At 38.8% G+C, this 13,963-nt stretch overlaps 1 protein-coding gene across 1 annotated transcript in view; it reads left to right on the plus strand.

The window, feature by feature from the left end:
* The window catches only part of plch1 (phospholipase C, eta 1), a 117,165-nt gene extending 104,596 nt beyond the window's left edge, over positions 1 to 12,569 (plus strand). The window contains exons 20-24 of the mRNA XM_041796034.1: positions 5,128 to 5,274; positions 5,631 to 5,710; positions 5,874 to 5,933; positions 6,451 to 6,835; positions 8,788 to 12,569. Coding sequence (XP_041651968.1) covers positions 5,128 to 5,274; positions 5,631 to 5,710; positions 5,874 to 5,933; positions 6,451 to 6,835; positions 8,788 to 11,465 — 3,350 coding nt within the window. The 3' untranslated portion in view covers positions 11,466 to 12,569. The remainder of the gene's footprint in view (positions 1 to 5,127; positions 5,275 to 5,630; positions 5,711 to 5,873; positions 5,934 to 6,450; positions 6,836 to 8,787) is intronic.
* Positions 12,570 to 13,963: the final 1,394 nt, after the last annotated feature.

Here is a 13,963-nt window from a genome sequence, read left to right on the forward strand (position 1 = left end):
TTTCTGGAGCTTTGTACATGTTTCAGCTCCATATTCAGTTCTCCAGCCAGCAAGTTAACAATTTTGGTTCACTCTCACCGCACTAAAAAACTCAATATGTGAAAGCAGGAGGCATCTGCTGTAAGTGACGCATTGTTCACTGCCAGCTAAAGAGCTGAGCAGTGCACTCAGAAACTTGCCAGGACCTAAAACAAAGCAAAAAATAGCATGATTGTTGGACTTCTGTCGACTAAGCGGCCAAAAAATATCACTCCTAATGTCAGCAATGTGTAGTCTCGGCCCATAGGTTGTCTCTGCTGCCTCCAAGTGGATGGATGAAAGTGATCAGGGGTCCAATCTGTGATTTTAAGTTCACTGACTAAAGGTGTACTGCTGTTTCAGAGTCTTTTGCAAAACTTATTCTACTTTTGTGTTATACACCACAGCATGTAGTCATATTCCTCCAGTTCCTCAGCTGATTCCAACCAGGATTCAAACACAACTCTGATTTAAAAATCAATAATTGCACGTTCAAAAGATACTATATTAATAATAATTGTTAAATGTTTTAATGTTAATAATGGTTGCTGATATTCACCTTCTTGTATGTTACCCTTTTATTGGTTTTATAAATACAAATATGATCAATATAATTTGGCTTTTTTGACGAAACAACAACAAAAAACATATTTAATGTCAAGTGAAAACAGATCTCTACAAAGTAATGTCAAATAAACAAATATATGTGACTGCATAAATATTCACCACCTTCAAGTCAGTATTTGGTGGATGCACCTTTGGCTGCAATCATAACAATGAGTCTGTGAGGATATGTCTCAATCAGGCTTGCACCTGTGGATAGTGCAATTTTACTCATTCTTCTTTGCAAAACTGTTCGAGCTGTGGGAATCAGGCGTGAACAGCCCTTTTCAAGTCCAGCCACAAATTCTCTATTAGACTGAGGTCTGGGCTTTGACTTGGCCACTCCAGAACATCCACCTTGTTGTCTATAAACCATTTCTGTGTAGCTTTTGCTTTACGCTATCTTAAGCAGTAGTTCCCTTGCAGACTGAATAACATTATCCTCCAGGATTTTCCAATACTTTGCCATACTCATTTTAACTTTACAAGCCTTTCACAGCCAGCTGCCAGGAAAGCATCCCAACAGCATGATGCTGCCACCAACGCTTCACAGTGGTGTGTTTGTGATGATGTCCAGTGTTTGGTGTCTGCATCCACCACACATAGCGTCTTGTCTCATGGCCCATTTCAGTCTCATCAGGCAATAGAGCTCTCTTCCAGTTGACCATGGAGTCTGGCGAACTCTAGTTGAGATTCAATATTAGTTTTCTTCAAAAGTTGCTTTCTCTTTTACACTTTCCCATTAAGCTTTGACTGGTGAAGAACCTGGGGAAAAGCTACTGTATGCAGAGTCTCTCCCATCTCAGCTGCTGAAGCTTGTGACTCCTTCAGATTAGTCATAGGGGTCTGGGTGGCCTCTTTTACTAGTCTCCTTCTTGCACAGTCACTCAGTTTTTGAGGCCGGACTGATCTAGACATATTTACATGTGCCATATTACTTCCATTTCCTAATGATGGATTTAACTGAACTCCAGGGGATGTTCAGTGCCTCAGATTTTTTTTTTAATAACCTTTTCTTTCAGTTGCTTGAATTGTTCTTTTGTCTTCATGGTGTAATGGTAGCCAGGAATACTGATCAACTAGTGACTGGACCTTCCAGTCAGAGGTGTCTTTACGCTGCAATCATTTGACACATCACAACACTAAGGTGATCCTAATTTCACTAGTTGTGAGACTATTAGCACCAACTGGCTGGACCTCTGCTGAATTAGGTCAGTCACTTTAAAGGGGGGAATATTTATGCAATCACTTATTTGACCTTTTTTGTTTAATTGACATTACTTTGTAGAAACCATAATTTATTTTTAAATCAATAAAAGGGTGAAACATCTGAGGGGGTGAATTCTTTTTTTAGGCACTCTACCACATGCATTTACATTTCCAAAGATTACTGCATACTCTGATAAAATCTGATGAAGTAAACAATAACAGATGCTACTTTCCTTAGGCTGTAGAGCACTGCAGGGATCAAAAGTCAGATTAATTAATTAGAGGCATAAAAGAAGCAGAATGAAAGGTCTGATTGTGTCACCCCTAACATGTCTCCACAGATGAGGGCATGCTGCAGGAGGAGGGTAAAAGCTTCCCCTGGGAAAGGTTATTGAGAACTGGGAGCTCAACAGTATTATCAGATTAGTGCGCAGGGCATCGAACCATGAAATCCTTCATCTGAAAAATCAACACTTATTTTTTTTCTAGTTTTATTGTAAATACTGTAAATGCATTTACAGACATGAATAAGGCCACTGCAAAATACTGTTTCTCTGATTCTACCAATCATAGGTTTGTGCTTTAAAAAAATAAAATCACAAATATTTCTCCTTACTGCCAAATTAAGTATTCCCATTATGGTGTTCTGTTGTTTGAAATGACTACTGGTAAAGAAAACAATGGTGCTATTTATTATCATACAACTACTTACAAGAATACAAAGTTGCTTTACTGATGTTTTAAGTAAGGAATCATGATTTGATGTTGCATGCAGGCAATCTGGGCAGTGTGCAAACCACAACACTACTTTCAGGGAGATTTAACTTTGTATGGAATGGTGGGGGCTACTAATTAATACATAAGAAATAAATAGATGTAGTAACTTGTGTATGTAATGAAATGTTTTTCAGAAAATTTCTTGACTATAACAAAACTGAGGTAATATTTTGTGTTTATATGCACGGTATTGACTCAGTTTGGGCGTTCCCAGTTACAGATAGGTAGGCAAATACAAACATGTTTGCTACCTTAATTAATGGATGTGTGGGGGAAAATAAATAAATGAATTAAAAAAAATTACATATATATATATATATATATATATATATATATATATATATATATATATATATATATATGAATATATATATACACCATACAAAATCTCGACAGCCTACAAACAGTTGTCAAAAAAACAACTATCAGTACAGTAATATCAGTATTTAGCGACTACCCAAACTTTCACAAATCCTGCTTTGCTAAAGGGGAGCCAAGCTCTCCTGGCTTGCTAACTGCTCACTCTAAAATACTGGGGGATGTTCTGCCAAATTTGGAACAAAAATGTAAAACAAAAGTTTTTAAATTCCTGCCTATGATTAACAAATCAATATCTCATGCTTGTTTGATATGCAGTAGAGCTGAAATGGAGGGGCTCTCATGCATGTGTAAACACTGATTTAACAAAAAATATGAGACCACATCAAAAGGATTCCACCAAACAATGATTTCTGAACTCATTTAACCTAAATAGGATTTTTTTGTTGCAGTATTTATTCAGAGCCAGAAAAACAGCATTTTTATTTTCTATACCAGTCTTCATTTTCTGCAATTGACACACTAAAATGAGAAGCTGAAAGTTGAACAGTTTGGGTAAATGCTGTGTACAATAAAATAAAAAAAAATGTTCATTTTAAAACCTTAATATCATACAATAAGAGAAAAACTAATTGTTGTGCATATATTGTATATATTCAGTATATTCAGTTTTGTTTGAATGCATTTTTAGTTACTCTCACTAATTTGGGACTAGTCTGTTCTGATAAGTTTAAAAGGTCAGCATTGTCTTTGAAAGGGAATTTGTTTAAATGAAATGTTTTCTGTAAAATTTCCTTTCTATGATCCACACAAATTCCCCAAATTTCGCAAAAAGGATCTAACATTTCTGTGAATATTCCTAAATATACAGTGCTTAACAAATTTATTAGACCACCACCCAAAGTAAGGTTTATGCCTCAGCTGCATCTGGAAGTGCTTTAATGCAGACTCTTTCATTTTCAGTGAGCTCCGCACATTTACCATTTTGAACAGGAATGAGGGATTTCAAACTGAATTCACCTTTTTATACACAAATTCGAGCCGGCTCACTGGGCTTCTCTGAGAAGACAGAAATTAATCAAGTATAACATTCAACCACTAAAAATATTTTTTTCTGTTCAGGAATGCAAGTAAATCACTATAATTTGACATATTAATCAAGAAATAATAATGTGCTATACTATTTTTTCAGTTTTTTGTAAATCAGTAAATTTGAAAATTCATGGATAACAATAATAATTAGATTTTAACATTGAAATATCATTTCATTAAAGAGCTTCTTTGCAGAAACGTAAAAAATGATTTTGGTAATTACCAACTCTGTTAATTTAGGACAGCTGTGGCATAAACCTTACTTTGGGTGGTGGTCTAATAAATTTGTTAAGCACTGTATGTTTTTTACATATCCCATAAAAATTACCCCAACATTTTTTTTTCAAATATTCCCCAAACTTTTTCATAAAGCCTAAACATTCAGAAAAGAACATCCCCAAAAGTTCCATGTAAATTCCGGGAATTTTTCAAGCAAATTTCCCAAAATTCTTCACAAAATTTTAAGTTCTTTTCCCAAGAGTCTATGAAAATGATAGAAAATTCCTCCAAGCATCCAAACCAATTCCCTGAAATTTCAATGAAAAATCTCGACATCCCTGCTCTAAATTCCCAATCAAATTTCCAAAAAATACAGATAAATTCACCAAATTTACATAAAAATATGTAAAATTTTCAAAGTAACCCCCCCCCAAAAAAAATTTAAATAAAATTCCCCAAAACATCATGAAAATGCCTTAAAATTTACAAAATTCCCTTAACATATTACAATTTTCCCAAATTCATATGAAAGTGACAAAAGTTCTACCAAATTTTCCCCAAAAGTTCCGATGAAACTCTCCAAATATATCCTCGGAATTTTCATTAAAAAATACTTGAAAATTACCAAGTAAAACTCCCAAAATATACAAGCTAAACCCTAAAATTTCCATAAAAATTCCTGAAAATTTCAGAGCAGATTTTCCCAACATTCCAAGAAAATTAGAACTGCAATGAACATTCATTGCAATTATCTCATAAATTATTTCTCTGTTGTAGAAAAACCAACATGTTTTGTCCTCGTATGCACATGCAGGGTCTTAGGAGGTTATTGAACCATCATTTTAATAATAAATGTGTTTTGTTTTTATTTTATTGTATTTTATTTTCCAGGTTTTAATCCAGTCTGGGAAGAGACGCTGTCATTTACACTTCATATGGCTGAAGTAGCACTGGTGCGTTTCCTGGTCTGGGACCACGACCCAATTGGACGGGACTTCATTGGTCAGCGGACAGTTGCCGTCAGCAGCTTGATGCCTGGTTTGTGAAGTCTTTCACTTGTTCACATTCATCCACACAAGACAGATGGGAGTCACAATTATAATAAACTAAATCATATGCACCATTATGCTTGTGGCTTTGGCAGTGCTGTGGCTTTAGGGCACGTAGTTTATGTCCAGTGAACCTGTTTGCTTGATTTGTATACTGTAGCATGTGTAGCTTTTCTGGTTTCTTTCATTGTTGACATCCATCAGAGTTGGATCTGTACTCCTTGTGCCCTGTCCTCTGGCGACTGATGCACAATCACAAGTCTGAATAAAGCTGCTATCTCTCACTGGCTCACTCAGTCATTCATTCTGCAACTCAAATGCTTTTTTCTTCACTCCTAACAACAGGTTACAGACATGTGTTCTTGGAGGGGCTGACTGAGGCTTCCATCTTTGTGCATGTGTCAGTGCATGATGTCTATGGGAAGGTAAGTGCTTTGAAGCTTTTAAAGCTTGGTATTGTTTCATTTTTTTCCAAGTGGGTATCTTTTATCAAATGAATTTTATTAGAAGGTAAACGGAGAAAAGATTGTAATTTCTCAATGTGTTAAAGCATCTAAGCTGAGCTCCTTTGACCCTCTGTCTTTCTAGTGGAGCCCTCTAGTCCTGAACCCCAGCTTTACCATAATGCACTTTCTAGGAACTAATAAGGTATCCTGTTGGCTCTGTGTGGTGCTGCATGAGAAGCAATGCATGGTGCAGAAGTGCAGTTTGTGTTATGCTATGAAGCATCTACAGTGAAGTTGTTGTGTGTGAAATTGAAGGAATAAATCACAGATTTGTTTTGCCTGTCATATTTATTCATTAATTTTCTTTTGACTTTTGCTCTTGTCTCACTTCACTGTTTCACTTCATCAAATAAAGCATAATTTGCTATGTAAGCATGAGTGCATAACCCAGAACAACCCCTGGAAGATTGTTCACTATGGAGGAAGCCTAAGTGTGCCATCTATTGGTTAAGCCTGTAAAAGCATGCAGTTGCCACATTAACTGTAAACTAAGCTCAATACATGGCACTGATTTCCTTCAGACAATTAACCCTTGACTTTAACTTTCATGTGCGAGAATGTTTTTGTTCCATCTCCATCTGAATTCTGATCTCTTCCCCTCTTTCTAAAATCCTTTTTCAGCACACTTTAACTTCACATTCTTTTGTCCTGACTCTCAGGGTTCTCAGCTGCGAGGTATCCGGGGTCTGTTCAACCGTTCTTCCAAGTCCTCTGTGGATACCAACACTGGTGGCCTTCGGAAACGCTCCATCAGTGATCACCTCCTGCGGCGCACGGCCAGTGCCCCTGCAAAGGGGCGCAAGAAGACGAAGATGGCATTGTCAGAGTCAGTGGCTTCGATATCAGACCAAAAAAATGGCACAGGTGCTGAAGAAGGAGGAGAGGGCATGTCAGGAAAAGATGAAGGGGAGAAGCGTTCCCAGACCAGAGCCCCCCTCATCCACAGACCTATGTCCATGCCTTTAGACAGGCTTCTTCAAGGGCAGCTATCCATCTGCTCCCCAGACAAGGAACAGCAGGATATGGGTGCAGACACTGTTGTTGGTGGGTATCTTTCATTTTAACCTTACGAAAGAATGGAGAGTGTTCTGGCTGCAGACCTCTAATTTCTGATGCCCATTCTCACAAACCAATCATCTGAGATGCCGTGTCTGTCAGAACTGAGGTGTCATAATATGTTGGTAGGACATATTTCCAGTTTTAGATTTTTTTTTAATTAACCTTTATTTGTAAACAAAGTCTGGCAGTTACATTTATGAAATAACCACACCACAAACATTACAGACTAAAAAACATTTCATAAATAAAACAGAGAAAAAGGTTGGAGTTCTAATCTGGGATTAAATTGTATATTGACCCATTTTAGAAGTCGATAAGTGAACGGTAGCTCACTTTTGTTTTGTTCACTTCAGCTAAAGTTAAAATAGCTATGCTAGCTACATAATTTGCATTACTACATAAGCCAATGTAGTCAGTTTTAGCAATGTGAGCTTTAGAAAATGTAACTAAAGCTAAAATAGCTACATAGATACATAGCAATACCTACATAGCTTACATAGCTGCTTTGTGAGCTTAGCTTTAGCTAAATTAGCTACATAGTGCTGTTATCTTAAGCTAAGTTAGCTTCATCAATGTGAGCTTCAGAAAATGTAGCTAAAGCTAATGTACCTACGTAGCAGACATAGCTGCTTTGTGAGGTTGGTTTTAGCTACGTTAGCTCTGTTGTCTGTAGCTAGGTTAGCACTAGCAAGATGAACTTTAGCAAATTTAGCTGAAGCTAACTTAGCTACGCCGATAACAAAGATATGAAGGCCACACAGCTTTTTGAACTTCACTTTAGCTATATAGCTCTGTTATCTACGTAGTTTTGCAGCTACAAAGCTGCATAACCTGCCCTTGCAGCGTTAGAATGTTTTATAGAGGAAAAGCTTTTTACTGTAAGCAGACTGTTTACTCAGCTCTGTCAAACGGTTTGTAATCAGGCCTTGCAGGTCAGGTTTTGGATTTTTAACTTTGGGATCCTAACTCTTACACTAATCCTAAACTGAAGTTCAATCCAATTCAATTTCAAAAGTTTTAGCGTGTATATGCATCCTGACAGAGATAGCATCTTGGATGATCAGAATATGAGAGTGGCTGCCAGAAATTTATGGTCTCTAGCCAGACTGTCTTGAAAGAATTGCATTAATATTCTAATATGCAGAAAAATATCCATTCTAGTTTCACTGACATTACATGTTTAAAGATTAATTTAGGAATACTAACACATGCCAACCTCCAACATTATTAGGGCATTAACAACTGTCGCAATTGCTATGTTGTTCTATGTTGTATTGTTCAAGTAATGTAACTGAAACATATGGCAGTACTGCTACTTTCTGTAATAAAATATATTGTGTAATGTCATATGTTAAATTCTTCTCTGTCTTACTTACCCTGCTTCAGTTATCTAAAACTCGTGTACAGTAATGTTACCATGTGAACCAAGAGACTACAGCCTACTCACCACGTTACCTTAACATGCCTTTTCTGTCCCATCTTCATCTGTTGTGCTTCTCTATAGTAGAGAACTGACTAGGATGTACCCACAGGTAATCCAAAATACCTATTGTCTGAAGGTTGCATCGTTCAAAAACATATCAGTATTGCGTCCACCCAGTGTATTCTGTTATAAAGTGGTCTCAGAAATATATTTGTGTCATTTGATCCCATTTGACCAAACCAATCCCATTTGACCATCTCTTTCCTAACCTGATGTCCGCAAACATGGATTTTACCTTTATTTTAACTTTCACGGCCTCATTTTTCAGCTTTCCCTTCACAGTCGTACTTGGTGATCCATTTGTCTGTGTATTGTTATCGCATTGTATTGGCTGGACCGTTAATTGTTGTCATTTTATTGTTGGTTGGCTTGGTATTCTACATTAAATGGTATAAGGTTACACTTTATAACGCAGTCTTGACTAATCTTTTTGTCCAATGGTCTTTTTTCACAGGAGGTTTCCCTTTCAACAGGCCGAGGTCTTCCTCAATGGACCCTTTCATCGAATTGTCTCTGTGTATTGAACCAAGCATGTCTTCCCCTTCTAAGACATACTCCAACACAAATAAAGAATTTGGCCCATCAGATGAGACATCATATCTGGTTATTGGTGGAGGAGAAGTGAAAAGGGAAGAGGATTATGCTAATTACCAGTCAAAAGGCAATGAAGTCAGCAAATCCATGATCATCTCCACAGGAACAGAGAAAGACTGTTTCATACCACCCATGACGAACAGCCTTTTGAGATCAGATAAACCAGAAACATCATCTAACAGTACAACCTTCACAGTTGCACCTTCTGTCTCCTCCTCCTCCTCCTCCTCTGCCCCCTCTTCTGTAGCCCCCTTGTCCCCTGTCAATAGAAGTTTCGATCTAAGGAGTCCCACCTCTTTGCATGAGAGCACTATCTCCAGACTTATAGATGCAGTGTCCTTGGGCAATGAGCAAGACACATGCGGCTCTATTTCTGCTCTGATTGGCCAGTTTGAAAGCACAACTGACCAAGATGACCACACAGCTCTATCTCACGTTTCCACCCCTTTGCCAGAAGATTTAAGATCTCCTCTAAAGACCAACACTGTATCGCCAACCAAGAAACCCTTAACAAGTCCCCGAAAAGTCGTTCAAAAGACAAATCATGCAACCTATGAGATTGCTTCACCATGTAAGATGTCTCCAGGAAATGCACCTACATCAACCTTGTTTTCCAGCCCTGAAACATCAGAGCTGGAGGAGGTGTACACCATACTGGATGAAGAGGTGCTGTTGCCAGTTTCAGTCTATAACCTGAGGAAACAGACCGTGCATGTCCAGGCAGACACTATGGACAGCACTCCGTCAAGCAGCTTGGGGTCCTCTCCAACAAAGGTTGCCCACCGATCAGATAAAATGCCCAATATCAGTGTGGGCTGGGATGGCCACAGAAGAAGGGACCAATGTGAAGACATTGAGGAGAGCATTTATGAGGAAGTATATGACCCCCCAGCACAAGACAATTCTAAAAGGTATGCCAACTCTTCCATAAACCAGTTTGTTTATCACCCAGCTGGAAATGCTTTTAACGAAGTGGAAATTAATGTTGATGAAGATCCACTGGATACGCTTCTGACCTCCCCAAGACATGGAAGCCAATGGGAAGGGCCTTTAAGTCCAACAAAACGGCATGCCATTTACCAAAACCACGAGTCCACTCCCAACTACTCCCAGCAACAGCAGCATTCATCATACCATGATCCTAAACAACAGTTCCCATTGCACGCATTATCACCATGTCCCTCCCCAATGCATCAACCTTCCTATCAGCAATCCAGCAACCACCAACACCTGAGCCACTCCCATAATCCTTCTCCTTTCCACAGAAACATCAACTCCCATCCTTCAAAACCTAGTCCACTGCATCAGAGCAGCTACTCTGCCCCTCAGAGCAATTCTGAGCCAGTGAACAATAACAGAGACTTCATCAGCTCTTACAGACAACATGGTTGCTACACTGGCAGCCAGAACCTAAGCAGGTCTTTCCAAGATAGGCTTGGATATAAACAGATGGAGAGGGAGCAAGAGAGATGCTTCCACAATGGGTTCGCATCTTCTGATAGCCTTCCTCTACAATCTACCGTGTCTACAAATGCCTGTAAGGACAGAGGCCTGTACTCCCCTTCTACAGACTCTGAAGCAGTATACAGCTTACCAGACTATGAATGCTTTACACCCCCATCAGAGCCTTCAGTTCCTCAAAGCATCCAGCCACACTGCCAAAGTCCTACCAAATCATACACCCCAACAAAGTCATGGGACAAAAAGACTTCCCTAATCAATAGGCACCAGCCACAGCCTGAATCCAGAGTTTCCCTGAGCTCAAATTTAGGCCCTTTCTCATTAAAACCCCAGTCTAACACTACAGAATCCACAGCCCCCAGCCCATGCAAGTCCAAGTCCCTGGGAGACCTAACCTCAGAGGACATATCATGCAACTTCCAGGGCAAATACCACATTATTAGTCGAAGTTTCATAACCCCCAACATGAGGAAGCAAAAGAGATTTGGCGCAATGGGTGAAGTTACCCTCCAATCCCAGTCTTGTGACCCCCTCACAGAACAGCTCCGTAAACTGGTCAGTCTGGAGGGGGATGACAGTGACAGTAACAGGGATAGATCTCAGACCCCTCAGTTGTGCCAGGATGCCAAATTCCCACAGCCAGAGGAAACAAGTATTGCTTCAGTTGTTCCTAGACACATAGATGATTCCCCGCCACTCCTCACCCGCCGGCTTTCCTCTCGGAGCCAAAGCCGAGTGCGTCACATCAACAGCCGGGCCCGTGAAAGACAGCAAGAGGCTCTCAAGCCTCGGGCAGGTGCAATGGTCAACAGCACTACTAGCATAGGTGGGGTGGTATTGAGGAATAAACCAGCCTCACAGAATCCACCAGTTAACAGACACTCTACTGGTTCCTACATAGCAGGCTACTTTGGTCAGCTGGAGGATAGGGGACTTCCTGAAGGGGCTTGTACGTCGTTACGTTATGGGAAAGGGGATCAGTATGGAGATCGCTACTATACTGATGACTCTCTTCCAACTGCTGACTCTAACCCATCTGCATCAGAGCCTGAAGTCTACTTTCTTCTCAGACTTTAGCTATAATAACCTAATATACAAACCAGATTCCAAAAGAGTTGGGACATTGTGAAATGGATTTCTTTTCAACCTATATTTGATTGAATACAGCATGAGAGCAAGTTATTTAATGTTCAAACTGATAAACTTCATTTTTTTCTTGGAAGTATACACAAATACTGACTTTGATTCCTGCAACATGCTCCAAAAAAGTTGGGACAGAAGTGTGTATCACCTTTTTTTTCTAAACAACACTTAGTAGGCATCCTAGGACTGAAGACACAAACTGTGGAAGTACTGAAAGTGGAATCCTTCCCCATTTGTGCTTGATGTACATCCTAAGTTGCTCAACAGTGTTTCTGTTATTGTATTTTGTGCTTCATAATGTGCCCTGCTGTTTCTATAGGAGACAGGTCTGGACTGCTTGCTGGCAAGCACACACTCTTTTAGGGCAAAGCCATGTCGTTGTAATGTGTGCAGAATGTGGCTTGGCATTGTCTTAGTGAAAGAGATGTCGTTTGGATTAGGGGCTAGCTGATATTGTTTCTTGAAGGCTGTTACAATACAGATTATAAGTAGTTCATGAGACCTGTAACTATTACTTGGAACTGGTATGCATTTATTATGCTATCAAGAATGTTCTTGATGTGGCAGAAGTAAAATAGCATGATCTAAAAATGAAAGAAAATAAACAGTTTAGACCTAGCTCTATCAGCATGAGAAACGGCACAGAGCATCACAGTAGAAGCAGGAAAACAGGAATTAATGTCACATGTTCTCTTAGTCAGTGGTACCCAGACTTCAGTGTTGATTGGCTGGTACTTACGTGACATCCAGCCAATCAGCCTGCATTTTATACAGCATATTTGGTGAAAATTTGGACAATGAAAATAAAACCTAATCTGGATGGAAGCAGTGAATCAAATCCTTGATGTACCTGGCAGTATTAACGGTTTCTTCACAGATGTGCAACTTACCCATGCTATGGGCACTAACACACCCCCACACCATCACAGAGGCTGGCTTTTGAATTATGCATTGATAACGATCTCTTAAGGGTCCTTGCCCTCTTTAGCCCAGAGGGATCAATAGCCAAAAAAAAAAAAAAAAAAAAAAAAAAAAAAACAATTGGACTCATCACACCACAGTACACTTTTCCACTTTAGATCAGCCAGTCTCAAATAAGCTCAGGCCCAGAAAGGTTGGTGGCACTTCTTGATGTGTTTAGACATGGCTTTCACTTTGTACAATACAATTTGTAGATGCAGTGCCATACTTTGTTAGCTGACAATGGTTTTCCCAAGCCCATGTTGTAATATCCATCACAGATCAATGTTTTCAATGCAGTGCCACCTGAGGGCTTGAAATTTGCTTAATCTTTTGATATTATGGACTGTAGGTTCTGAAATCTCTTAATTTCATGCAACTGCACATTGAGGAAGATTGTTCGTAAAAACCTATTCAGTCTTTCACAAAGTGGAGAATTTCACACAATCATTGATTGTGAATGATAGAGCCTTTCAGAAGTGCACCCTTTATACTCTCTCCCAGTATCTTTATAACCTTGTCCTAACAATTTTAGACATATTGCAAGCATAGAATTCACTATTGGAAAATTCTCAAGAAAACAATACATTTTATTAGTCTGAACATTACTCAACATGTTTTTGTATAATACTTAATTGAATATAGGTTGAAAAGAATTTCCAAATCACTATGTTCTGTTTTGTAGAATTGAGGTTTGTTAGAGAAATGAAGAAGCAGTGATTCCTGCTGATGTTCAGTAACACCAAAAGCCAGATCAGGTAATTAACGCTTACCATAGTTTGTTGTCATATCCACAGACCAATGAATTTCCATTATATCAGTGGAATAAATCTTATTCTGGGCTTTGTTTGCAAGAGATGGGCATAGTCTTTAATATGTGAATGAATCATCAAATAAATACATGGTTGAAACTGACAGCATGAATTTCCTGTTTGAAATGTCCACGATTCAATAGTGAATGGTCTTTCTAGTCTGGAAGTGTTTTGTCTATATTCTGCTTAATGTGTAAATGTACCTTGGAACTTTAATTCGTTCATAATGGCTTCCTAGAATGATTGTACAGATTCTTGTTATCTTTGTCCCTGTGATGTATTGTCTGAACTGCAAACACTGACTATGAAGCAAAAAAAAAAAAAAAAAAAGATCTGGGTTCAGAGTAAAGAGGGAATGTTTTTCTCTGTAGCATTTGGATGTGCAGAGTATTCCAACAGCTACTTTTAATAGATCTAATTCATCCCTAAAGATCAAATGAAAGTCTTCCTTCTCTTTTCAGTGTTAATTCTTTTATTTGTGCATCATGTAAATATTTTTTGTCACTGTTCTTATTCTGAGATGGCTCTTTTTTAAGAACCACTTCATGTACATAAATGTTTGTGCATGTTACTTGTGAACATGTCAGGCATGACTATGCACCGATTTATACAATAGATGTTGCATTGCCCAAAAACATTTACACAGAACAAAGACGTTGC

The sequence above is a fragment of the Cheilinus undulatus genome, linkage group 2 (assembly GCF_018320785.1).
Source record: "Cheilinus undulatus linkage group 2, ASM1832078v1, whole genome shotgun sequence".
In the NCBI taxonomy this organism is placed as follows: domain Eukaryota; kingdom Metazoa; phylum Chordata; class Actinopteri; order Labriformes; family Labridae; genus Cheilinus; species Cheilinus undulatus.